Here is a 27,315-nt window from a genome sequence, read left to right as displayed (position 1 = left end):
GGCTACCTCTTCAAAAAAATTCAGTGAAATTCATGAGAGACCATTTCACACACACAAACAATGCTATCTCTAGTCAGTTCTGGCCTTTCCAAATGCAATCTCTTCCAGTAACTTACCCCACTTCTGATGTTGGCTCATTAGGTCTGTGATCCCCGGCTTGTCTTTCCAGCCCTTCTTAGCCACACTGAGACTTTTTGGTATCTCACCTTCTGTAAGGAAGTAATTATGATATCTGGCAGGGCCGCTGTAATTTCCACCATAGCATCCCACGATGTCCTAGCACGCACCTGATCGGCCCCAGGGCTTTTTCCAACTTAATGCATGCCAAAACCATTAACCATTGTTTTTAAATATCGATCTGTTTCAGGACATCACCCTGCTCATCCCTGAGCACCCAGCCTACATGGTCTTCTCCAAAGGTAAACACAGACAAAAGTCTTCATTTAAGAACTTGCTGAGATGACCACTGTGATCTTCCTCTTCCTGGTTACACTTTTGGCTCTTAATATACTTTCAGAATCTTCCACGAATCTCCTTTATCACCAAGAATAACTTGTGCCCCATTTTGCCCCCATGTTTTCTTCCTGAAATATATTCCTTATGCTTCCTTTGATCTCAGCCACTGTTACCTGACCCATAACAATCCTTTCTCCTGACCAAGGCTTCAATGTATCTCATCATCCAGGGTTGCCCACTCTTACCAGACTTATCCTTCACTGTAACAGGATCACGTTAACCCTGGACTTACTCTACCTCATTTTTAAAATCCCTAATTTGTAAGATATCCCTTTCAATACTTATAGCAGTGGGGGATGGGGAGGGGTCGAACAGAGCTGCGGGGGGGAGAGGTCAGGGGGAGGGGTGGTAGGTGGGGTCGGGGGAGCCGCGGAGGGAGGGGTGGAAGGTGGGGTCAGGGGAGCTGCAGAGGGAGGGGTGGAAGGTGGGGCCGGGGGAGCCGCGGAGGGAGGGGTGGAAGGTGGGGTTGGGGGAGCTGTGGAGGGAGGGGTGGAAGGTGACATTCAGGTAGTTGTGGAGGGAGGGGTGGAAGGCGAGTTGAGTGGAGATGTGGAGGGTGAGGCTGTGAGTTGTGGTGGGAGGATGCATGGGTGGAGGAGGTGTAGATGGTGAAGGTAGGGAGATGTTTGGAGGGAGGGGTTGGGGGAAGATAGAGTGGTGTGCAGATGACAGTGTGGCCTATATGTTCAAAGCTGACTGTTCCTGTTCCTCCTAGGGATGGGACATCCAGCAGTCACATCTCCAGTTACTGATCCACTGCATCCAAAGCAATACTTGAAGCAAATCTTACCTAAGTGGCCCATGACCGTTACTCTTGGCCACAAATTGAAGTGTTGCTTTTGCATTCAGGACAATTTCCTCTTCAGAATGTACAGAGCCAATGTATTTGACTTCAAAGTTGTCCACAGCCTACAAGAACACATGGAAATGATGTTGATGGCAGCTTTCACAGCTCCCATGTATAATGGGAATAATGCTGATCACAGACACACAAGAAATGTATGGAATCAGTTGTTGAGGAAGTGGTTGAGGCAGGTACAACAAGTTTTAAAAGAACAGGTACAGTGCCCATAAAAAGTATTCACCCCCCCATGCCCCCCAGAAGTTTTCCCATTCTATTGTTTTACAACTTCGAATCACAGTGGATTTAATTTGGCTTCTTTGACACTGATCATCAGAAAAGACCCCTTTGTATCAAAGTGAAAACAAGTTTCTACAAATTGGTCTAAATTTATTATAATTATTAAACACAAAATAATTGCATGATTATTCACTCCCTTCAAGTCAGTATTTAGTTGATGCACCTTTGGCAGCAATTACAGCCTTGAGTCTGTGTGGATAGGTGTCCATCAGCTTTGCACATTTGGACACTAATTTTTCCCCTATTCTTTACAAAACTGCTGAAGCTCCGTTAGATTGCATGGGGATCATGAATGAGCAGTTCTTTTCAAGTTCAACCACAAATTCTCAGTTGGATTGAGGTCTGGATTCTGACTTAGCCACTCCAGGACATTAAGTTTGTTGAACAGGAAAACAGATTACCTGAATGGTGGCAAGAACAGGAAAACAGATTATTATCTGAATGGTGGCCGATTAGGAAAAGGGGAGGTGCACCGAGACCTGGGTGTCATTATACACCAGTCATTGAAAGTGGGCATGCAGGTACAGCAGGTGGTGAAAAAGGCGAATGGTATGCTGGCATTCATAGCAAGAGGATTCGAGTACAGGAGCAGGGAGGTACTACTGCAGTTGTACAAGGCCTTGGTGAGACCACACCTGGAGTATAGTGTGCAGTTTTGGTCCCCTAATCTGAGAAAAGACATTCTGGCCATAGAGGGAGTACAAAGAAGGTTCACCAGATTGATTCCTGGGATGGCAGGACTTTCATATGATGAAAGACTGGATCGACTAGGCTTATACTCTCTGGAATTTAGAAAATTGAGGGGGGATCTTATTGAAATGTGTAAAATTCTAAAGGGATTGGACAGGCTAGATGCAGGAAGATTGCTCTCGATGTTGGGGAAGTTTAAGGATAAAGGGGAAGCCTTTTAGGACCAAGATGAGGAAAAACTTCTTCACACAGAGTGGTGAATCTGTGGAATTCTCTGCCATAGGAGACAGTTGAGGCCAGTTCATTGGCTATATTTAAGGGGGAGTTAGATATGGCTCTTGCGGCTAAAGGGATCAGGGGATTGGAGAGAAGGCAGGTACATTCTGAGTTGGATGATCAGCCACGATCATACTGAATGGCAGTGCAGGCTTGAAGGGCCGAATGGCCTACTCCTGCACCTATTTTCTATGTTTCTATGTTTTTAAGCCATTTCTGTGTAGCTTTAGCTTTATACTTGGGGTCACTGTCTTGCTGGAAAACAAATCTTCCAAGTCGCAGTTCTCTTGCCGACTGCATCAGGTTTTCCTCCAGGATTTCCCTGTATTTTGCTGCATCCATTTTACCCTCTACCTTCACAAGCCTTCCAGGGCCTGCTGCAGTAAAGCATCCCCACAACATGATGCAGCCACCACCATGCTTCACAGTAGGGATGGTGTGATTTTGGTGATGTGCCGTGTTTGGCTTATGCCAAAAATAGCATTTAGTCTGATGGCCAAAAAGCTCAAATTTGGTTGCATCAGACCAAAAAATCTTCCAGCTGACTTCAGAGTCTCCCACATGCCACCTGGCAAAGTTGAGCCGAGATTTCATGTGAGTTTTTTCCACAGTGGCTTTCTTTTTGCCACTCTCCCATAACTCTGATAGGTGAAGAACCCAGGCAGCAGTTGTATGCGCAGTCTTTCCCATCTCAGCCATTGAAGCTTGTAACTCCTCCAGAGTTGTCATAGGTCTCTTGGTGGCCTCCCTCTCCACTTCCTCTCTTGCATGGTCACTGTTTTTGAGGATGGCCTGCTCTAGGCAGATTTACATCTGTGCTATATTCTTTCCATGTCTTGATGATTGACTTAACTGTACTCCAAGGGATATTCAATGGCTTGGGGATTTTCTTGTATCCATCTCCTGTCTTGCGGTTTTCAATAACCTTCTCACACAGTTGCTTAGAGTGTTCTTTTGTCTTCATGGTGTAGTTTTTGCCAGGATCCTGACTCACCAGCAGTTGGACCTTCCAAATACAGGTGTATTTTTACTACGATCAGTTGAAACACCTTGACTATACATGGTGATCTCCATCTAATGTGATTTCTAAAACCAACTGGCTGCGCTAGTGATGATTTGATGTGTCATATTAAAGGGGCTGAATACTTACGCAATTACTTTGTGTTTCATATTTGTAATTAACTTATATCACTTTGTAGAGATCTGCTTTCATTTTGATACAAAAGAGTCTTTTTCTGTTGATCAGAGTTAAAAGAGCCAAATTAAATCCACTGTGATTCAATGTTGTAAAACAATAAAACATGAAAACTTTCGAGAGGGGATGAATACTTTTTATAGGCACTGTACATACATTGGAATTGTTTAGAAGGTTATGGCCAAGTTCTGAAAAATGGGACTAGTTTAGATGGGCATTTTGATTGGCATAGACCAGTTGGGCTGAGGGCCTGTTTCTGTTCTGTATCACTGTGACTATAAGATGCATTTATTATGTGGAAGATATTTAGTAACTACTGATCTGTAGCTGCAAGTTAAATTGATTCATATGAGAAGGAGAAGTGTGCTTGATACATGAACTGAAAAATAATCAATGGAAAACCAAACATGAAACAGATGATTAAAGAATCAGACAGTTGAAATGCTTCCAAGCTGCTCAAATGGTAACAATGAAATCTAACTGTCATTGCAGACACAAGTCAGGCTTAAGTCAAGCAAACTGGTCAAAGCCATAACCTTGGTGTAGAACATAGAATATAGAACTTTACAGCACATTACCGGCCCTTCGACCCACAGTGTTGTGCCGACCATGTAACCTACTCTGCAAGCTGCCTAGGATTACCCTACCGCATAGCCCTCTATTTTTCTGGGCTCCATGTACCTAAGAGTCTCTTAAAAGATCCTATTGTATCCGTCTCTACCACCTTCGCTGGCAGTGCATTGCACGCACCCACTCTATGAAAAACTTACCCCTGACATCCCCTCTGTACCTACTTCCAAGTGCCTTAAAGCTATGCCTCTAACCCCATGTTAATCATTTCAGCCCCGGGAAAAAGCCTCAGTCTATCCACACGATCAATGCTTCTCATCATCTTATACACCTCTATCAGGTCACCTCTCATCCTCCATTGCTCCGAGGAGAAAAGGCCAGCCTATTCTCATAATATTCAACCTATTCTCATAAGGCACACTCTCCAATCTAGGTAACATCCTTGTAAATCTCCTCTGCACTCTTTCTATAGAATCCACATCCTTCCAGTACTGAGGTGACCAGAACTGAAAGAAGAGCTCCGTAGAGTCACATTGGGATGTGTTCCCAACTGTCCTGAGGTGGAGGTCCAACTGGGTTCAAGGTGAGAACATGTTGTGCCAAGGATGCTTCATATGAATGTCACCTTGAAGATGGTCACATGGGTTTATGGGACAATATGGTTATAGAACAGGAGAACAAGAGAACAGCAGTAAAAGAGAATGTAGCACAGATTTAACCTTCCATGTCCAATGAAGTGGCAGAATGCCTGGGAAGTCCATAAGATATAGGAGCAGAATTAGGCCATTTTGGCCCATTGAGTCTGCTCTGCCATTCCACCATGGCTGATTTATGTTCCTTCTCAACCCCATTCTCCTGCCTTCTCCCTGTAACCACTGGCACCCTGACTAACAAAGAAACTATCAACCTCCACTTTAAATATACTCAATGACCTGACTTATACAGCTATTTGTGGTAATGAATTCCACAGATGCGCCAGCCTCTGGCTAAATAAATTCCTTCTCATCTCTGTTCCAAGTGGACTTCGCTCTTTTCTGAGGCTGTGCCCTCTGCTCCTAGACTTCCCCACAATAGGTGACACATTTAGGCCTTTCAGTATTTGACAGGTTTCAATGAGATGCCCCTCATTCTTCTAAATTCCAGTGAGTACAGGCCCAGAGCTGTCAAACACTCCTCATACTTTAACCCTTTCATTCCTGGAATCATTCTCTTGGGCCTCCTCTGGACCCTTTCCAATACCAGAACATCTTTTCTTAGATAAGGGGTCTAAAACTGCTCACAATATTGTGGTCTAACCGATGCTTTATAAAACTTCAGCATCACATCCTTGCTCTTATATTCTGGCCCTCTGAAAATGAATACTAACATTAAATTTGCAAGTTAACCTTTGGAGAATCCTGCACGAGGACTCCCAAGTCCCTTTACACCCCTGATTTTTTAATTTTCTCCTCACTTAAAAAATAGTCTATGCCTTTATTCCTTCTGCCGCAGTGCATGATCATACTTACCTACACTATGTTCCATCTGCCAGTTCTTTGGCCGTTCTCTCAATCTGTCCGGTCTTTTTGCAGACACCCTGCTTCCTCAACACTACCTGGCCCTCAACATATCTTCCTATCATCTGCAAACTTGGCCACAAAGCCATCAATACCATCACCCAAGTCATTGACATATAATGTGAAAGGAAGCGGTCTCAACACTGACCCCTGAACAGCATCACTAGTTATCAGCAGCCAACTAGAATAGGTCCTCTTGGTTCCAACTCTTTGCCTTCTATTTATCCATGAAGCATCATTCCTGTAATACCATGGGCTCTTGTCTTGTTAAACAGTCTCATGTGCAGCACCTTGTCAAAGGCCTTCTGAAAATCCAAGTAATCAATGTCCTGACTCTCCTTCGTCTTTCCTGCCTTTTATTTCCTCAATGAATTCCAACAGATTTGTCAAGCAAGATTTCCCCTTAAGGAAAATTTCTAGAAAGTTTTTTTTCCCCTCTTTCTTTATCTACACAGCTAGTGCAGACAGGCAGATTGGGCCCAGAGTTAGTGGTATGTTCTTTGTGAGAGATGTGTGATCTCTGGGATACATCCATTCTCCCTGATAACTACATCTGCACAAAGTGCATCAAGCTGCCACTCCTTAGAGACCATGTTAATAAACTGGAATTGCAGCTTGATGACCTTTGGCTCATACAGAAGAATGAGGAGGTGATAGATAGAAGCTACAGGGGGATATTCACCCCTGACATGAGGCAGCAGGTACCTGGGTGACTCTGGAAAGAGAAATGGAAGAGGCAGCCAGCCAGTGCAGAGTATCACTGTGGCTATTCCCCTCAATAGTGAGTACAGTGCTCAGGATACTGTTGTGCGGGAATAACTTACATGGGGAAGTTACAGCAACCTGGTCTCTGGCACTGAGTCTGGCTCTGTGGCTCAGAGGCGGGAGAAGAGGAGAGGATTAGTGATAGAGAATTCCATAGTGAAAGGAACAGACAGGAGCTTCTGCGACTATGAAAGAGACCGGGTGGTATGTTGCCTTCCAGGTGCCAGGGACAGGGATGGACTCAAATAAGGTCCACAGCAATCTAAAGGGGCAGAGTGAGCAAACGGGCTGGTACCGATATAGGTAGGGGTTCCTGAAGACAGAATATAGGGAACGGGATAGAAAGCTGAAAAGCAGAACCTCCAGAGTAGTAATCTCTGGATTGCCACCTGTGCCACTTGCCAGTGAGGATAAGGATAGGATGATTTGGCAGGTGAATGTGGGGCTGAGGAATTGGTGCAGATTTCTGAATCATTGGAACCTCTTCTGGGGAAGATGTGACTGTAGAAAAAGGACGGGTCACACCTGAACCCAAGATGGACCAATATCTCTGTGGGGAGGGTTTAAATTTGGTAGGGGGATGGGAGCCTGAGTGATAGGCCTGAGGATGGGGCAGTTAGTATACAAGCTGATACAGTGTGTAGTGAGACTGAGGAAGAACAGGCAGATGGCAGGCCAAATTGCAGTCATTGGACTAAGTTGATCTGTAAGATGGTAACAAAATTGAAGATGGTAATGAATATAGGACTGAAGATATTATATTTGAAAGCACAGTGTACTGAATAAAGTAGGTGATCTTGTAGGATAGTTAGAGATTGGCAGGTATGATGTTGTGGGCATCATTGATTCATTCCTGAAAGATGATTACAGTTGGGACTTAACATCCAAGGATACATTTTGTATCAAAAGGACAGACAGGTAGGCAGAGGGGGTGGGGTTTGTGGTAAACCATATATGTTGTAACTGGGTTACCTGTCTGGACACACACCTCTGCTGACTGCTCCTGTGGCTCCTCCCACAGACCCCTGAATAAAGGCGATTGTGCCACTGCTCCTCCTCTCAGTCCAGGGCAGATTCTCAGCAGGGACGAGACCCATTTTACTGTTAATAAAAGCCTTTCAGTATTTACTCTACTTCCAGTCTTTTGGAGTTATTGATAATGCATCAGGATTGGTAAAAAAAATCAAATCTAATCCTCAGATATAGAATCGAAACATGTAGAATCCTTGTGGGTAGAGTTAAGAAACTGCAGGGGTAAAAAGACCCTAATGGGAGTTATATATGGACCTCCAAACAGTAGCCAAGATGTGGGATATAAATTACAATGGGAGATAGAAAAAACATGTTAAAAAAGGCAATGTTACAATAGTCATGGGGGATTTCAATGTGTAGGTAGATTGGGAAATCAGATTGGTGCCGGATCCCAAGAGGGAGAATTTGTAGAATACCTATGAGGTGGCTTGTGCTTGAGACTACTAGAGGACAGGCAATATGGGTGTTGTGTAATGAACCAGATTTGATTAAGGAGGTGAAGATAAAGGAACCCTTAGAATTCAGTGATCATAATATAACAGAATTTACCCTACAGCTTGAGAGAGAGAAACTGAAGTCAGATATATCAGTTTTAAAGTGGAGTAAAGGGAATTACAGAGGCATGAAAGAGGATCTGGCCAAAGTAGATTGGAAGGGGACACTAGCAGGGATGATGGCAAAACAGCAATGGCTAGAGTTTCTGGGAGCAACTCAGAAGGTGAAAGATAGATACATCCCAAAGATGAAGAATTATTCTAAAGTGAGATTGACACAATCATCACTAACATAAAAAAGATAGGGGATATAATAAAGCAACAAATAGTGAGAATTACAAGAATGAGAGGCTTTTAAAAACCAACAGAAGACAACTTAAAAAAGCCATAAGGAGAAAAAATATGAAAGCTAGCCAGCCAATAATATAAAAGAGGGTACCAAAATCTTTGTCAGACATATAAAGAGTAAAAGAGAAGGGTGAGTGGATATCGGACTGCTGGAAAATGACACTGGAGAGGTAGTAATGGGGGACAAAGAAATGACATGAAATTAATAAATATTTTGCATCAGCCTTCATCATACGCTAGAAATTCAAGTGTGTCGGGGGCAGAAGTGAATTTAGTTGCTATTAGTTAGGAGAAAGTGCTTAGGAAGCTAAAAGGTCTGGACATGAATAAGTTACCTGAACTAGGTGGATTACACCCAGGGTCCAGAAGGAGGTGGCTGAAGAGATTGTGGAGACATTAGTAATGGTCTAGATTCTGGAATGGTTTTGGAGGACTGGAACATTGCAAATGTCACTCCACTCTTTATGAAAGGAGGTAGGGAAGCAGAGGAAAGGAAATTATAGGCCCGTTAGTCTGACTTCAGTGGTTGGGAAGATGTTGGAGTCTATTATTAAGCTTGATGTTTGGGGTACTTGGAGGCACATGATAAAATAGGCCAAAGTCAGCACGGTTTCATCAAGAGGAAGTCTTGCTTGACAAACCTGTTAGAATTCTTTGAGGAAATAACAGGCAAGACAGATAAAGGAGAGTCAGTGGATGTTGTTTACTTAGATGTTTAGAAGGCCCTTGACAAAGTATCACAAATCAGGCTACATAGAACATTTGGCCCACAATGTTGTGCCAAACCAGCTAAAAAGCAAATCAAAAACATTCAAACACTGATCCCTCCTACCTACACCATCTCCATATCCCTCCATTTTCCTTACATCCATGTGCCTATCCATGGGCCTTTTAAAAGCCTCAAATATATTTGCCTCTACCACCATTCCAGGCATCCATCATTCTGAGTAAAAAGCTTATCCCTCACATTCCCCTTGAACCTACCACTCTCACCTTCAATGCATGCCTTCTGGTAGTAGACATTTGAAGTTTGGGAAACAGATACTCTGTCCACTCTATCTATGCCTTTCATAATCTTATAAACCTCTATCAGGTCTCCCTTTAGCCACTGCCATTCCAGACAAAACAGCCCAAGTTTATCCAGCCTCTCATGACATCACATGCCCTCTGAACCAGGCGGTATCCTGGTGAACCTCTGTTGCACCCTCTCCAAAGCCTCATCATCCTTCCTATAGTGGGTGACCAGAACTGTATGAAATACTCCAGATGTGACCTAACCAGTGTTTTATAAAGTTGCAACATAACCTCCTGACTTTTGAACTCAACGCCTTGACTAATAAAAGCAGGCAATCATAAGTCTTCTCAGCCACCTTATTGACGTGTATGGTCACTTTCAAGGAGCTATGAACTTGGATCCTAAGATCTCTCTGCTCAGCAACATTGTTAAGGACCTTGCCCTTAACAGTGCACTGTCTCCTTGCATTTGCCCTTCCGAGGTGCAACACCTCACATTTATCTGGATTAAATTGCATCTGCCATTTCTCAGCCCATATCTGCAGCTAGTCTATATTGTGCAGTATTCTTTGTCAGTCTTGTACACTCTCCACACTGCTTAACAAAATAAAAATCCATGGTATTACTGGAAAGATATTAGATATAGAAGATAGGCTGACTGACAGGAGGCAAAGAATGGGCGCCTTTTCTGGTTGGCTGCTGGTGACTAGTGGTGTTCTTCAAGGTCAGTGTTGGGACCGTTGCTTTTCACCTTAGGTGTGTGATTTGGATCATGGTGTCCTTTGAAGCCAAGTTTGAGACAATACAAAGATAAGTGGAGGGGCAAGTGTGTTGAAGAAGCAAGGATACTGCAGAAGGACTTAGACAAATTCGGAGACTGAACAAAGAAATGAATAATAGTGCTGGAAAGTGCATGATCATGTACTTTGGTAGAAGGAATAAAGGTGTAGGCTATTTTCTAAATAAGGAGAAAATTCAAAAATCAGATGTGCAATGGGACTTAGGAGTCCTTGTGCAGGATTCCCTGAAGATTAACTTGCAGGATAAGTCAGTGGTAAGAAAGGCAAGTGTAATATTGGCATTCAATTTGAGGACTAGAATATAAAACAAAGAACTAATGCTGAGGCTTTATAAGGCATTGGTTAGACTGTACCTGGAGTATTGTGAGCAGTTTTGGGCCTATTATCTAAGAAAAGATGAGCTGGTATTGGAAAGAGTCCAGAGGAGGTTAACAAGAATGATTTTAATGAAAGGGTTAATGTATGAGGAGCATTTGATGGGTCTGGGTCTGAAGTTGCTGGAGTTTAGAAGAATGAGGAGGGAGTTTTATTGAAACCTATTGAAAGGCCTACATAGAGTGGATGTGGAGAGAATGTTTCCTATAGTGAGTGAGTCTAGGACCAGAGGGCACTGCCCCATAATAGAGGGACCTCTATTTAAAACAGAGATGAGGAGTAATTTCTTTTACCATTGTGGTACATCAGTGGAATTTATTGTCACAGATGGTTTTGGTGGGGAAATTATTGGGTATATTTAAAGTGGAGGTTGATAGGTTCTTGTTTAGACAGGGTGTGAGACTATGTGAAGAAGGCAGAAGAATGGGTTTGAAATGGAAAACAAATCAGTCATGATGGAATGGTGGAGCAGTTTTAATGGGCCGCATGGCCTTACTCAGCTCCCGAGTCTTATGGTCTTAAATGGGCAGTGGGCTAGAGAATATTTGAAGGCACGTAAGCAGTTAGGTAGCTACCTGGAAGAGGTGGTGCTCAATCCTGGGCATGTGCTGGACTGCTGTGACGATGAAGTCCACCACGCGAGCTAATCCCTCCATCACTTCATCAGTGGTCGGTGTGAATGTGATGCTGTAGCTGTCCATGTCAGACCTCTGTACATTAAATGAAGAAATAAGTGTATATGACACACACACACACACACACACACACACACACACACACACACACACACACACACACACGCGTGCAGGAACTTCTAACATGGATTATAAACCCAGAGGATAGAAAATTACTCCCACATACTGTTGCAAATTTGGTTTGATTCTGGTTAGTTATAATAGAGGGACCTCTATTTAAAACAGAGATGAGGAGTAGTTGTTAGTTCAAACTAATAAAGTGACAACTAAAGCTCTATATCAGAATGCACTGAGCACTTAAAAGACAATATTTGATCTGAGGGCAAATAGAAGTAAGTACACCAGATGCTGCACTACTGTAGTTTGAGAAAAGAAAGCAGGGGCTTGAGGGGAGAGGAGGCCATGCAGTTCACAAACCACATGGAGATGTACACAAGGGCAATGTCATTCCGGAGCTGGGAGCAAGTCCTGACAATGGTTGAAGATGTGGTGTGGAAGTTGTAGTATTTTAACCCACTGCAGTGTGATACAGTGGAGGCGAGGCATGCTGGGATAAACCCAGTGAACATATAACACAAGTTGATAGGGTTGTTAAAAAGGCATGTGCTGCCTTTAGTTCATAGTCATACTTTATTGATCTTGGGGGAAATTGCTTTTCGTTACAGTTGCACCATAAATAATTAAATAGTAATATGTAAATTATGCCAGGAAATAAGTCCAGGACCAGCCTATTGGCTCAGGGTGTCCAACTCTCCAAGGGAGGAGTTGTAAAGTTTGATGGCCACAGGCAGGAATGACTTCCTATGACGCTCTGTGCTGTATCTCGGTGGAATGAGTCTCTGGCTGAATGTACTCCTGTGCCCAACCAGTACATTATGCAGTGGATGGGAGACATTGTCCAAGATGGCATGCAACGTGGACAGCATCCTCTTTTCAGACACCACCGTCAGAGAGTCCAGTTCCATCCCCACAATATCACTGGCCTTACGAATGAGTTTGTTGATTCTGTTGGTGTCTGCTACCCTCAGCCTGCTGCCCCAGCACACAACAGCAAACATGATAGCACTGGCCACCACAGACTCATAGAACATCCTCAGCATCGTCCGGCAGATGTTAAAGGACCTCATTCTCCTCAGGAAATAGAGACGGCTCTGACCCTTCTTGTAGACAGCCTCAGTGTTCTTTGACCAGTCCAGTTTATTGTCAATTCGTATCCTCAGGTATTTGTAATCCTCCACCATGTCCACACTGACCCCCTGGATGGAAACAGGGGTCACCGGTACCTTAGCTCTCCTCGGGTCTACCACCAGCTCCCTAGTCTTTTTCACATTAAGCTGCAGATAATTCTGCTCACACCATGTGACAAAGTTTCCTACCGTAGCCCTGTACTCAGCCTCATCTCCCTTGCTGATGCATCCAACTATGGCAGAGTCAACCGAAAACTTCTGAAGATGACAAGACTCCGTGCAGTAGTTGAAGTCCGAGGTGTAAATGGTGAAGAGAAAGGGAGACAAGACAGTCCCCTGTGGAGCCCCAGTGCTGCTGATCACTCTGTCGGACACAGTGTTGCAAGCACACGTACTGTGGTCTGCCAGTCAGGTAATCAAGTATCCATGATACCAGGGAAGCATCCACTTGCATCGCTGTCAGCTTCTGCCCCAGCAGAGCAGGGCGGATGGTGTTGAACACACTGGAGAAGTCAAAAAACATGACCCTCACAGTGCTCGCTGGCTTGTCCAGGTGGGCGTAGGCACTGTTCAGCAGGTAGACGATGGCATCCTCAACTCCTAGTCGGGGCTGGTAGGGAAACTGGAGGGGATCTAAGTGTGGCCTGACCATAGGCCGGAACAGCTCCAGAACAAGTTAGGGGATTGAACTGACAAGTTGCAAGTTAATGTTGCACCTCTATAAAGCCCTGATTAGACCGCATTTGGAATATTGGGTTCAGTTCTGGTCACCTCGTTATAGGAAGGATGTGGAAGCTTTAGAGAGACTGAGAGGAGATTTTCCAGGATGCTGCCTAGATTAAACAATGTGTCTTATGACAATAGGACTTTTATCTCTGGAGTGGAGGAGGATTTGAGCTGACTTGATAGAGGTGTACAAGATGATTAGAGGCATAGATTGAGTGGACAGCCAGAGACTTTTTCCTAATATGAGAAATAGCTAATATGAGGGGGCATAATCTTAAATTGACCAGAGAAATGTGTTGGGGGGGGATTTCAGAGGTAGGTTTTTCTTTTTTATATACACAGAGTGGTAGATGTGGCAAATGTTATTCGTTCATTCAAGAAAGGGAGCAGGAATAACTCTGGGAGTTATAAACCACTGAGTCTTACTTCAGTAGAGGATAAACTATCGGAGAGGATTCCTAGAGACAGGATTTACAAGCATTTTGAGAAGTATAGTCTGATTAGGGATAGTAGGTATGGCTTTGTGAGGGGCTGGTCAGGCTTCATGAGCCTGATTGAATTCTTTGAGGAAGTGACAAAACAAATTGATAAAGGTAGAGCAGTGAATATAGATTTTAGAAAGGTGTTCGAGAAGATTCATCAGAAAGTCAGGAGGCATGGGATCCAGGGAAACTTGGCCTTGTGGATTCAGAAGGCCAAAGTGTGGTAGTAGATGGAACATACTCTGCCTGGTGGTTGATAACCAGTGGGGTTCTGCAGAGATCTGTTCTGGGACCCCTGCTCTTCGTGATTTTTATAAATGACTTGGATGAGGAAGTGGAAGGTAAGATTAGTAAATTTGCAGATGACATAACAAGTTGGTGGTGTTGAGGATAGTGTAGAAGGATGTTGTAATTTACAACAGGATATTGATAGGCTTCAGAACTTGGCTGAGAAATGGCAGATGGGGATCAATTTGGAAAAGTGTGAAATAATACATTTGGGAAGTCAAACTTGAAGGCAGTGTAGGATGGTAGGATTTTCAGTAGTGTGGAGGAACAGAGGGATCTTGGTGTCCAGGTTCATAGAACCTCCAAATTGCCATGCAAGTTGATAGTTTGTTTAAGAAAGTGTATGGTGTGTCGGCTTCATTAGTCGGGCGATTGAGTTCAAGAGCTATGAGGTAATATATAAAACTCTGGTTTGACCATACTTGATGTATTGTGTTCACTTCTGGTTGCCTCATGATTGGGAGGATGTGGAAGTTTTATAATGGATGCAGAGGAGATTTACCAGGATGCTGCCTGGATTTGAAAGCATGTTTTATGAGAATAGATTGAATGAGCTAGAGGTTTCTCTTTGAAGTGAAAGAGGATGAGAGGTGACTTGATAGAGTTGTGCAAGATGATAAGAGGCACAGATACGGTGGACAACTAGAGAAATTTTCCCAGGGCAGAAATGGCTAATACAAGGGGGAATGACTAAGGCAAGTTTTTCCACACAAGCAGGCTGTGGCTGGGGCAGATGCAATAACAGTGGACAGGTCCATGGAGAGGGAAAGTTCAAAGGTATATGGGCTAAATGCAGGTACATGGGTGTAGCTTAGAGGCCTCCTTCATTAGCACTGCCGAGTTGGGCTGAAGGACATTTTTGTGCTGAATGATGCTATGAACTATGCACTGCCTGGGCAATGTTGTCAGATACCCAATGCACCGCAGAGGTGATTCTCAAAAGTAGCCTGTGCAATGAAACTCCTCAGTGTGAACCAAGCACAGCCCTCAGCTCCAAATCTGCTGACTGACCAATGCTGACCATCGTTCTGGCCCCATCAAATTTCTCCAATGGCTCCACAACATCTCAGTCCCTCCCCAATGGCTGGTCATTGCCCAGGGTCACCTTGCCTGTGGCGATCGCTCCTTGGAGAAAGCAGTGGCATGTGAGTCCTCTCACTTACAGAGGTGGACTTGGGTGTCTAAGTGCCTCTCAGCAGCTGGGGGCTCTACCCCAGAAACAATGCCTGCAGTCAGCTCCTCTTCAGAGGGTGGGCTAAGGCATTCCTCTGGTACAGAGTCCCCTCCTGCTAGTGCAGATCTCATTGAGAGGGTAGTGCATCTCTCCCAGTAACTGAGGGGGCTGGGCCCCCCTCCACAGCAGTCCCAGTTAGCCTCTGATTGGCCGCAGTGATTGAGCAGTTAGCCTCTGATTGGCCGCAGTGATTGAGCAGTTAGCCTCTGATTGGCCGCAGTGATTGAGCAGTTAGGGCTTGTTGGAGCAACGGAGGTTGAGAAATGACCTGACAGAGGTGTACAAGATCTTAACAGACCTAGATAGAGTGGACAGCCAGCAACTTTATCCCATTGTGGCAATTGCCAATACCAGAGGACATCCTTCCAAGGTGAGTAGAGGAAAGTTTAAGGGAAAGTCAGAGGTAGGGTTTTAGGAACACCCTCACTGTGGCCAGACCCACAATGTCTAAGGAATGCAAGAGCTTATGGAGTACTTGGTGACACAGGACAAGATAGGACAAAGTCAGCTTGGTTTCCTTAAGGGAAGATCTTTCCTGATGAACCTGTGGAATTCTTTGAGAAGTTTACAAGTAGGATGGATAATGGGGATGCAGTGAATGTTGTATGTTTGGAGTTTCAAAGGCCTTTGACAAGGTGCCACACATGAGACTGCTTACCAAGTGAAGAGCCCCTGGTATTACAGGAAAGTTACTAACATGGTTAGAGCATTGGCTGATTGGTAGGAGGCAGCGAGTGGGAATAAAGGGATCCTTGTCTGGTTGGTTGCCAGTGACTAGTGGTGTTCTGCAGGTGTCAGTGTTGGGACTGCTTCTTTTTATGCTGAATATAAATGATTTAGATGATAGAATTGATAGCTGTTTTGCAGTTTGCAGATGATATGAAAATTGGTGGAGTGGCAGGTAGTGTTGAGGCAACAGGTAAGCTGCAGAAGGACTTAGATTGGGAGAATGGACAAGAAAGTGGCAAATGAAATACGATGTTGGAAAATGCATGGTCGTGCACTTTGGTAGAAGAACTAAATGTGCAGATTATTTTCTAAACAGGAGAAAATCCAAAAATCTGAGATGCAAATGAACTTAGAAGTCCTTGTGCAGAACAGCCTAAAGGTTAACTTGCAGGTACAGTCAGTGGTGAGGAAGGCAAATGCAATGTCAGTATTAATTTCAAGAAGACTAGAATACAAAAACAGGAGTGTGATGCTGAGGCTTTAAGATACTGGTGAGGCCTTGAGTATTGTGAACAGTTTTGGGCTCCTCATCTAAGAAAAGATATGCTGGCATTGGAGAGGGTCCAGGGGCAGTTCACAAGGATAATTCTGGGAATGAAAGGGTTATCATCCAAATATACAACATCCACCGATTCTCCTTTGTCTACCCTGCTTGTTATTTCCTCACAGAATTCCAACAGATTTGTCAGACAAGGTCTTTCCTCAAGAAAACCATGCTGACCAGCTTATCTTGTCATGTGTTCCAGTACCCCAAAATCACATCCTTACCAATCGACTCCAACATCTTCTCAACCACTGAGGTCAGACTAACTGGCATATAATTTCCTTTCTTTTGCCCTCTCCCTTCTTGGAGAGTGGAGTGACATTTGCAATTGTCCAGTCCTCCAGAACCATGCTAGAATCTATTGCTTGGCCATGAAGTGACCAACGACCTTTCATGGTGAGTGTGGTGAGTGCATGGAACACGCAGCGGGGGGGGCGGGGGTGGAGACAGATGCATTAGGCACATTCGAGAGACTCAGTACATTGTCTGTGAAGTTAAATGAAAGGAGAAAGGCATCGTGTAAGCTCTGTGCTTGTGAGCAAAGGAATCGCCCACCTACCATGAAGATGGTTATAGGATGAGGTTTGACCGGAAGGCCGAGGGAATCCGCAGAATACTCTCCTTCGTATCTATTCCCGCCCCCGTACTGCTCAAACAAGTGCACCAGTTCCATCAGAGTCGCCTCTACAATGCTTCGGAGGAGGTTAGACATGAGGGTGGCAAAGCTGGCGAAGAAATGGTCCATTTTTGTTGTTCTTAGCTCCTGGGTTGGAATTGGGAGAACATTGAACGTTTTAAAACGGGAGAGTTCTTGCAATTTGTTTGAAAGAAAATATTTTTCAATGGTGATAAGTTGGTAAATTTATAAATAACTATTTAATTTCCCTGAACTGACACGGGCAACTCTTTACTCCCCTCCTTCATTTTGTTCCCACAACCCCCTACACCCACTAGGCACCACCCACACTCTCCCTCTTCTTTCATTCCATTTCCCCACCCCTCTCCTCTCACACCCCTCCTGTCACTTCCCTGCCTCGCATCTTTCCCCTCAACCCTTCCCACCCCACACCCCTCTCCCCTGCCTCACACTTTTCCCCACACCACCCCACCCCACACCCCTCCTCCCTCTCCCCTCATCACATCTTTCCCCTAGACCACCCCTCCTCCCTCTCCCCCTCCTCACACCTTTCCCCTAGACCACCGCACCCCACACCCCTCCTGCCACTCCCTTCCGCCCACATCCCTCCCCTCATTTCCTTCCCCGACTCCCACCCCCACTCTCCTGCCTTTGCCCATCGCTCAGATACCTGGAAGGGAAGAAGGGCTGAAGACAAAGCAGGAAAAGCGAGTGTTTGGGAGGGGTACTTTGGGGAACGGAAGGGGCAAGAGCTGGAGAGAGTCCTTAATGAGATGGGGCTTGGGTTTACATTGCTCTGTGCCAGAGGGCATCTCTGGGAGGGGATGAGTCCTCTCCCAGAATCACTATCAGATGATGACGTGCTCGGTGCCATGAAACAGTTTGTGTTGAGGCAGTAGTACACAACAAACTGCTGTGAGTTACAATAAGAATAAATAAGCAGTGCAATGGAGGAACAACGAGGCAGTGTTCTTGGGTTCATTGGTCAGAAATCTGATGGCAGATGGGAAGAAGCAGCTCCTGAAACATCAAGTGTGTGTCTTCAGTCTCCTGTAGCTGCTCCCACATGGCAGTAATGAGAAGAGAGCATGTGAATCCTTAATGATAGATGCTGTCTTATACCTTCAGTGAGATGGCTTGATGAGGCTGACTGAGGACATGACCCTCTGCGGCCTCTTATGATCCTGACATTAGAGCTTTCATACAAACCTGTGGATCTGGACACCAGAGTATTCATCAGCCGTACACAAAGCAGTATTGGAGGCATCTCAGACCTCTATGAATACATCCCTTTGGTCACAGAGACCAAGCTGATGGCCCTCTCACCTATGGCCTTTCACCCCACCCTGCCCCTGAGATCAGCATGGCAGAAACAGGAAGCAGGGCAAGGCCTTGGTGAGGATGGCCCTGAATGGAGTCAGTATTTGGTCCAAATGTCAACCACATACCCATGGCGAAAGATCAGAGGTGAGGGGAAAGGCTACCCACTGTGGGGGCTCAGGGAATTAAAGTACATTATGGAAGGTTCTTCAGGGAACAACACAGCATTGGTGTCCTACCTTATCGTCCTGGGGCATCCAAGATTCCACATCCTCACGGTTCTCGTTAATTATAGTACAGCAGCCTGACAACCACTGATCTTGCAGAATCTTTACTCGGGCCTTCACAACCATGGCAACGTGGTTAATTAGCTGATCGAGAGTGAAGGGGAAATGTTGCTGAAGGTCCTCAAATTCAATCAGTCTGAACGTCACACACCTAAAACAGAAGAACAGGCAACCTTTAACATACATGTGAAAATGATCAAAAAATGCACTTTATTTCCTTTTTAATTCCATAAAAGAAACCATTGACTCTACAAGCTTCAGAAAGTGGCCAAACCTCAAAGAGACATCCTCACTGCCAACAAAAGATACAGTACAGCAAAGACCATGATTCAAGATGATATCCATGCAATCACTATTCCTGATTTCAAATTCAGCCACTGAGGCAATTTGGAAGCACAGGCTTTCCCTGTGACATGAAAGTGAGCAGTCTGGAATGGTATTCTCCTGGATGAGGTGATCTCATCAAAATTTACAAATTCTATCTGAGGGTGCTGGGAGATATTTCCCCAACAGAGGAGTCTGGGACTTTGGGAATGAAGGACTAGGCCATTTAGGACTGGGATATCAAAGAGGAGTGTGGATATTTGGAAGTCCCTCACCTGCAGCGCCGTAGAGGTCATAACTGAAAACATACCGTATTTCTGGATACAAGGGATTTAAGGGATATAGTGATTCTGCTGGAGTCAGCCATGATCCTGATCAAAGGGGCAGATGGGCTTCTCGTGCCCTATCTCCTTATGTTCTTGCCCCACTGATACCAGATGTCATGTCAGACACAAGCAGCAGGGTAATTCAGGAAGGATAGTCTTGTAGGATGTCCCCAGTGTAAGGCCAGCTGGCTCCACGTTCCCCAAAGAGCCAGTGTTTGATCCAAGTAGTCTAGTCTGGGATAAATGTGATCAGGATACCATGCTGCTGGCCTTCAAAGAACATTACTACATTTGAGGGACCTTAGGTTTCAAATTTTATCTGAAAGGTAGCACCACCAAGTGAGTCATTCCATTGGCACTGCCAGGATTTTGCTGTGAGGTTTGAACTTTCAGACTCCGAGCATACATCACCCCATATACACAGCCAATCCTAAACTCCAGAAGGTCTGGTCCAGTTAAAATTTCAATAATTGATCCTGCTGGCAAGTCTCCCCGGAACCTACTCGTGGCCTGTTGAAGAATGCTCTGGCATATTGGAGCAAGGACACACCATGATGTAAGCCAATGCTTTGGAGCAAGGACACACCATGATGTAAGCCAATGCTTTAGGTTAGGAATGGAAACAGCTCAATCTCTTGCATGATGGAAGACACAAAGGGCAGCAAGTATTGGAACCTGGAGCTGGAAGAATTCAGCGGGTCAAGCTGGATCGGTGGATTTTGTTAACACATCAGCTCAGTGTTCAGCACCACTGTCCCCTCAGTATCAATCACCAAGCTTCTAAACCTGGTCTCTGTACCTCCCTCTGCAAATCAATCCTCAACTTACTCATCAGGAGACCACAGTAGTTACAGATAGGTGATAACATCTCCTCCCTGCTGATAATCACAGGTGCCCTCAAGGATGCAGTGTTAAGCAACTGCTAAAATGCCATTTATAAATTTGTGGATGACTTCCACCAGCTTGTGTTTTGCTCTTTTACATGATCATTGGGTATATTTGCTCAGGATGTCAGGAGATATGGCTTTTTTAAGTGATGGGTTGGATGTGGAATCAGTGTGTTTCTGGCATGTCCTTGGAGAAAAGAAATGATTCCATTTTAAAATTGTTTCATCCAATATTAAAGAGAATTGAGTTTACATCAGGTAGAATGTTTGATGCTCTAACTGTTTAAAAATCTTCACCTTCCTTTCATTTACATTTGGCAGAGAACAATGGATTATATTCTGTTTCCTTTTAACACCTACATCTCCATGGTCTGCCTCAACACCCAGGTGAATTAAATGTAAGGATTAAAGGGAGTCTGGAAGGAAATTATGTGCAGAGAATAGGTGAGTCATTCACCTGGAATGGTATGCATATGACTAATAGAAATGTCAAGTGGATTCATTCATTATGAGGCTCTGCAGGCTGCTGAAACGGTATAATTGATGCACAGGTGGAGATGAAATTATGCTGACTGGTTGCACCATGGTCTGGCACGGCTTACCTGGTCTGGAAGTCGAGTAGGATCATGGACATGACGGGATGTGTGATGTACAAATTATCTCTCAATAAAAGACGTGCACCTTCTACACTTTCATGCCATGGGAACCTTCCTCTGCCTGCAGTGTCAGACTTCTGCAGAAAATAAGACAGTCAGTAGCAAACACCACAGGAGTAAGAGGACAGGTAAATATCTATGACAAAGCCAGTCCTGGTTAGACACTGGTCAGAATCGAGATCATTGACAGATTCCACTTCTCACCAGCTCTGTTGTCATTACACAGAAGAATTTTTAAACACACAAGACCCAAATCCAATTTGTGACCCAACATTTCCTTCTGATTCACTCCCGCCCAGCACTATGCCTGCATCCTGGATGTCGATATCAGTGCCAATGGTTTGATTAAGTTGCTGTGCTGGGGTTTTGTTCCATGAGTCTGTCCTTATCATAGCTACTGAGCTGGAGATTTGGCCTTTGAAGTATTACCTGGCCAAGTACTGAGGACCTGTGTTGATCAACTGGCTGGTGTGCTCACTGAGATCCTTAACATCTCGCTTTGGCAGTCTGAAATACCCGAATGCTTCAAACAGCCTTCAATTATACTGGTGCCCAAGAAGAACTGGGTGAACCTCCTCAATGGCTATCATCCAGTAGCACTTGCATCCACAATGATAAAGTGCTTTGAGAGGCTGGTGATGAAATGTACAAACTCCTGCCTGAGAAGCGACTTAGATCCACTCTAATTTGCCTACTGGAGCAACAGATTCACAGCAGATGCTCTTTTATTGACTCCTCACTCAATTCTGGAACATCTGGACTGCAAAGGTGCATACATCGGGATGCTCTTTATTGACTACAGCTCAGCATCCAATACTTTCGATCTCTCAAAACTAATCAATAAACTCCTAGACCTTGGCCTCAATACCTCCTTGCGCAGTTAGATCCTGGACTCCCTCACTTGTAGACTCCAGTCAGTTCAGATTGGCAACAACATCTCCTCCACAATCTCCATCAGCACAGCTGCACCACAAGGCTGTGTGCTTAGCCCCTGCTCTACTCGCTTTATACTTACGACTGTGGAGCCAAGTACAGCTCCACTGCCATTTTCAAATTTGCTGATGACATCACTGTCATAGGCCGAATCAAAGGTGGAGATGAATCAGCATAAAGGAGGGAGATTGAAAATCTGGCTGAGTGGTGGCTTAACAATAACCTCTTACTCAATGTCAGCAAGACTGAGGAGCTGAAGGAGGAGGAAACTAACATCCATGAGCCAGCCCTCAGAGGACCAGAGTTGGAGAGGGTCAGCAAATTAAAATTCCTCACTGTTATTATTTCATAAGACCTGTCTTGGGCAAAGCACACAAGTGTAATTATGAAGAAAGAACAGCAGCACCTTTACTTACTTAGGAGTTGGCATGACATCTAAAACTTTGACAAACTTCTGTAGAATATAGACTGAATATAGAGTATATAGACTGGCTGCATCACAGCCTGGCTTGAAAACAACAATTCCATTGAACAAAAAATACTATAAAATGTAGTGGATATGGTCCAGTCCATCAAAGGTAAAATACTCCCCACTGTTAAGCACATCTACATGAAATGCTGTCGCAGGAAAACAGCATCCATCATCAGGGACCCCGCTACGCAGGACATGCTCTCTTCTCTCTGCTGCCATCAGGAAGGTGGTACAGGAGCCTCAGGACTCACACCACCAGGTTCAGGAACAGTTATTACTCCTCAATCATCACGCTCTTGAATCAAAGGGGATAGCCTCACTCAACTTCACTTGTCCCACCATTGAAGTGCTTCCACAATGAAAGGACTCACTTTCAAGGACTCTTCATCTCATTCTCAATGTTCATCATTATTTTTTTCTTTTTGTATTTGCAGTCTGTTGTTGTTTGTGCACTGGTTGAACGCCCAATGTGGTGTGGTCTCTCATTGATTTGGTTATGGTTATTATTGAGTATGCCCACAAGAAAATGAATCTCAGGGCTGTTATGGTGACAGAAATGAATTTTGATAATAAATTTACTTGTAACTTTGAAGATTGACTCTCAGTGGCATATATTACCATACAACCCTGTGGAGCAGGACTCTGGTTACACAGGTAACTTTCAGTGACAGATAAATGCCCTGCTATTTATTAGGTCAGTTCCATGAGACCATAAGATATAGGAGCAGAATTAGGCCATTTGGCCCATCGAGTCTGCTCTGTCATTTCATCATGGCCGATTCAATTTTCCCCTCAGCCCCAATCTCCTGTGTTCTCCCCATATCCCTTCATGCCCTGACCAATCAAGAATTTATCAACCACTGCCTTAAATATACATAACGGCTTGTCCTCCACAGCAGCCTGTGGCAAAAAGTCCACAGGTTCACCACCTTCAGTCTATAGAAATTTCTCATTTCCATTCTAAAAGGACACCCCTCTATTCTGAGGCTGTGTCCTCTGGTCTTAGACTCTCCCACTATGGGAAACATTCTCATCACATCCACTCTATCAAGGCCTTTCACCATTAGGTTTCAATAACATCCCCCTCATTCTTCTGAATTCTAGTGAATACAGGCCCAGAGCCATCAAACACTCTTCATATGACAGGCCATTCAATCCTGGAATCATTTCTGTAAACCTCCTTTGAAACTTCTCCAGTTTCAGCATATCCTTTCTAAGAATAGGGCCCAAAACTGCTCACAATACTCCAAGTGAGGCCTCACCAGTGCTTTATAAAGTCCTTGCTTTTATATTCTAGTCCTCTTGAAATGAATGCTGACTTTGCATTTGCCTTCCTCACCACAGACTCAACCTGCAAATTAACCTTTCAGGAATTCTACACCTCAGATTTTTGAATTTTCTCTCCAGTTCGAAAATAGTCAACTCTTTCATTTCTTCTACCAAGGTCCATGATCATTCCTTCCCAACACTTATTCTATATGCCACTTCACTCCCCATTCTCCTAATCTGTTTAAGTCCTTCTGTAGCCTCTATTTCCTCAAAACTACCTGCCCCCCACCTATCTTTTTATCGTCTGCAAACTTTGCAGCAAAGCCATCAATTCCATAATCCAAATATTTGACATATACCTTAAAAAGAATCGGTCCCAACACAGACCCCAGTTGAACACCACGAAGCACTGGCAGCCAAGCAGAAATGGCTCCTTTTATTCCTGGTTTTTGCCTCCTGCCAACCAGCCACTGCTTTATCCATGCTAGAATCTTTCCTGTAATATCATGGGTTTGTAGCTTAAGTGGCTTCATGTGTGACACCTTATCAAAGGATTTCTGAAAATTCAAGTACACAACATCAACTGATTCTCCTTTGTCTGTCCTGTTTGTTATCTGTTGAATTCCAACAGATCCGTCAGACAAGATTTTCCCTCAGGAAACCATGCTGACTACGGCCTATTTTATCATGAGCCTCCAAGTACTGAGATTTCATCCTTAATAATCGACCAGTAACTTCTCAACCACTGAGGTCAGATGAACTGGCCTACAGTTTCCTTTAATTCTGCCTCTCTTCCTTCTTGAAGAATGGAGTGACATTTGCAACTTTCCAGTCTTCTGGAACCATTCCAGAATCTAGTGATTCTTGAAAGATCATTACTAATACCTTCACAATCTCTTCAGCCATCTCTTTCAGAACTGTGGGGTGTACACCATCTGGTCCAGATGACTTATCTACCTTCAGACCTTTCAGTTTCGCAAGAAATTTCTCTTTAGTTATAGTAACTTCACACAATTCTGCCCCGACACTCTTGAACTTCCGCCATACTGTTAGTGTCTTCCACAGTGACGACTGATGCACAATACTTACTCAGTTTGTCCACTATACCTCTCCAGCATTGTTTACCAGCAGTCCAATATCCACCCTCACCTCCCTTTTACACTTTATGTATCTGAAGAAACATTTGGCATCCCCTTTAATATTATTGGCTAGCTTACTTTGTATTCCATCTTTTCCTTAATTACTTCTTTAGTTGCCCTCCATTGGTTTTTAAAAGCTTCCCTAATTTTCCACTTTTTTTGCTCTATTATATGCCCTTTCTTTGGCTTTTACTCTATTCCTGTCATTCCTGCCTGTGGCCATCAAACTTTACAACTCCTCCCTTGGAGGGTCAGACACCCTGCGCCAATAGGCTGGTCCTGGACTTACTTCCTGGCATCTTCAGCACTATTATCCACCTTTCCTATGATACTCCATGCATTAAAATGTAGGCAGCTCAGGACACATGCCCAACCTTTTGATTTCTAACTTTGCCTGAGGTCTTACCAACATCTGCCTCCACAACCTCTCCACTAATTATTCTGGCACTCTGGTTCCCATCCCCCTGCAACTCTAGTTTCAACCCCACAGTGCAGCATTAATCAAACCTTCCCGCTAGGATATTAGTCCCCTTCCAGTTCAGGTGCATAACCTCCTGATTGTACAGGTTCCACTTTCCTTGGAAGAAAGCGCAGTGATCCAAAATTTATATGACCTCCCTCCTTCACTAACTCCTCAGTCACGTATTAAACTATATAACCTTCCTAGTTCTGGCCTCATTAACACGTGGCACGGCTAGCGATCCTGAGATCACAACCCTGGAGTTCCTGCTCTTTTACTTAACACCTAACTCCCTGAACTCCCTATGCAGAACCTCGTCACTCATCCTACCCAAGTCATTGGTACCTACATGAATCACGACTTCTGCCCGTTAGCCATCCCACTTAAGAATGCTGAGGACTTGATACGAGATATTCTGGATCCTGGCACCCGGGAGGCCCAGAGACCCGGCCACTGTGACTTTCCTCTATTAAGTCCCACCCGCCCCACACCAACATTATTCAAAGTGTTGACAGGGGTGGCCACAGGGGTACTCTGCACTGGCTCTTTCACCCCTCTCCTCTTTCTGACACCCAGTTTGCAGTGTCCTGCACCTTGGGTGTAACTACCACTCTACATTTCCTATCTATCACCCCTTCAGCTTCCCGAATGATCTGGAGTTCATCCAGTTCCAGCTCCAATTCCTTAATGCGGTTTGTTAGAAGCTGCAGCTGGGTGCTCTTCTCGCACTTCAATACAGAACCAGCCTTGGTTTGTGCCTAAGACTTGCCAAAAGCCTTCTACTGTCGCCACAGGGAGAGGGGAGAGTGTGATATGTGGAGGTTGGGTCCTCCAACTGGGACCAGCCTCCACTAAAAGCTATGCCTACTGCATTGTCACTTCACGGCAACATGGTTAAATTTGCCAACGTGGCTGCACAACTGCAATGGAGTTGCAGATAGAGATTATTTGTCCCTCCGCCGGCAGGTCTCAGAGCCACCTGTAAGCCTGTACCCTGCTGAACATTGTAACAGTTCTCCCCCCTCCCACCTCACCCCCATACCTGCACTAGCACTGCACTCCCAACAGACACTAGTCCAAGGCGCACAGGAAACAGCCAAGGCTTAAGGCCATCCTGTGCCTCCAGCTGTCAGCTGCTTCAATATCAGATTCCTGCTCTTCAACTATATCCTTGGACATCCTTTGTATCTCAAAATGTGCCCACCTCCTTCCTAAGTATATTCAGTGACCCGGTCCTTACAGCCTCTGAGGCTGATCACCTTCCGTGTGAAGATATTTCAGTCGAAAGCCCTCTGCGATTTAACTGAGGCTGATTCTCCCCACCACTACCCAGCCAGGGGAAATGTCCTCCCCACATCCAGTCTGTCCAGCCTTGCCAGGAGTTTGCAAGTTTTATCCAAGCTCCATCGAATCCAAACCCAGGTTTCTACAGGGGCAGCTTCCAAGTGCAGACATGCCTGTCATTGCTGCAAGCAAGTGCGGATTCAGCTCCAGCTTAAAACAACTGGGGCAACCAGATCCCTGAGGAGTCAGTGACAGAGGAACAGGCATCTCACTAAACCCTTCAAACCAATTACACAGAGGTCAGGCAGCCAGCCATCCCAGGTCTCTGTTCTGTCATTCAATGGATTAACATCTATATTCTGTCCACACTTCTTGTTTTATTGAGACCACCTTCACCATCATTAAAAGGCTACGAAGTGGCATTGTGCTCCCTGTGAAAGTTGGTTCATTTGTGAGAGTCACAGCACAGTGCTGTTAGATTTCCCTGTGTAATGCTAGACTGTAACTTTCCCAGTGAGGCATTCCTATTGTACAATAGCATATCCCTGCTGCTGCTGCAGTTAGTCCCAAAGGAGCCATCTCCCACGGGGACAGATCAAACTCTAAACAATACTTGTTCAGTCACAGGAGAGAGTTACGACTTCCACTGATGCACTGATGAAAT

At 44.7% G+C, this 27,315-nt stretch overlaps 1 protein-coding gene across 1 annotated transcript in view; it reads right to left on the bottom strand.

Moving 5' to 3' along the window:
- The window catches only part of LOC140186818 (dynein axonemal heavy chain 3-like), a 428,385-nt gene that overhangs the window by 385,113 nt on the left and 15,957 nt on the right, over nt 1-27,315 (bottom strand). The window contains 5 exon segments of the mRNA XM_072241409.1: nt 1,307-1,425; nt 11,348-11,482; nt 17,217-17,420; nt 18,854-19,052; nt 21,041-21,171. Coding sequence (XP_072097510.1) covers nt 1,307-1,425; nt 11,348-11,482; nt 17,217-17,420; nt 18,854-19,052; nt 21,041-21,171 — 788 coding nt within the window.

This window comes from Mobula birostris, chromosome 23 (genome assembly GCF_030028105.1).
Source record: "Mobula birostris isolate sMobBir1 chromosome 23, sMobBir1.hap1, whole genome shotgun sequence".
In the NCBI taxonomy this organism is placed as follows: domain Eukaryota; kingdom Metazoa; phylum Chordata; class Chondrichthyes; order Myliobatiformes; family Myliobatidae; genus Mobula; species Mobula birostris.
The sequence above is the reverse complement of the archived record's forward strand: the minus strand, read 5'-3'. Positions and strand labels throughout refer to the sequence as shown.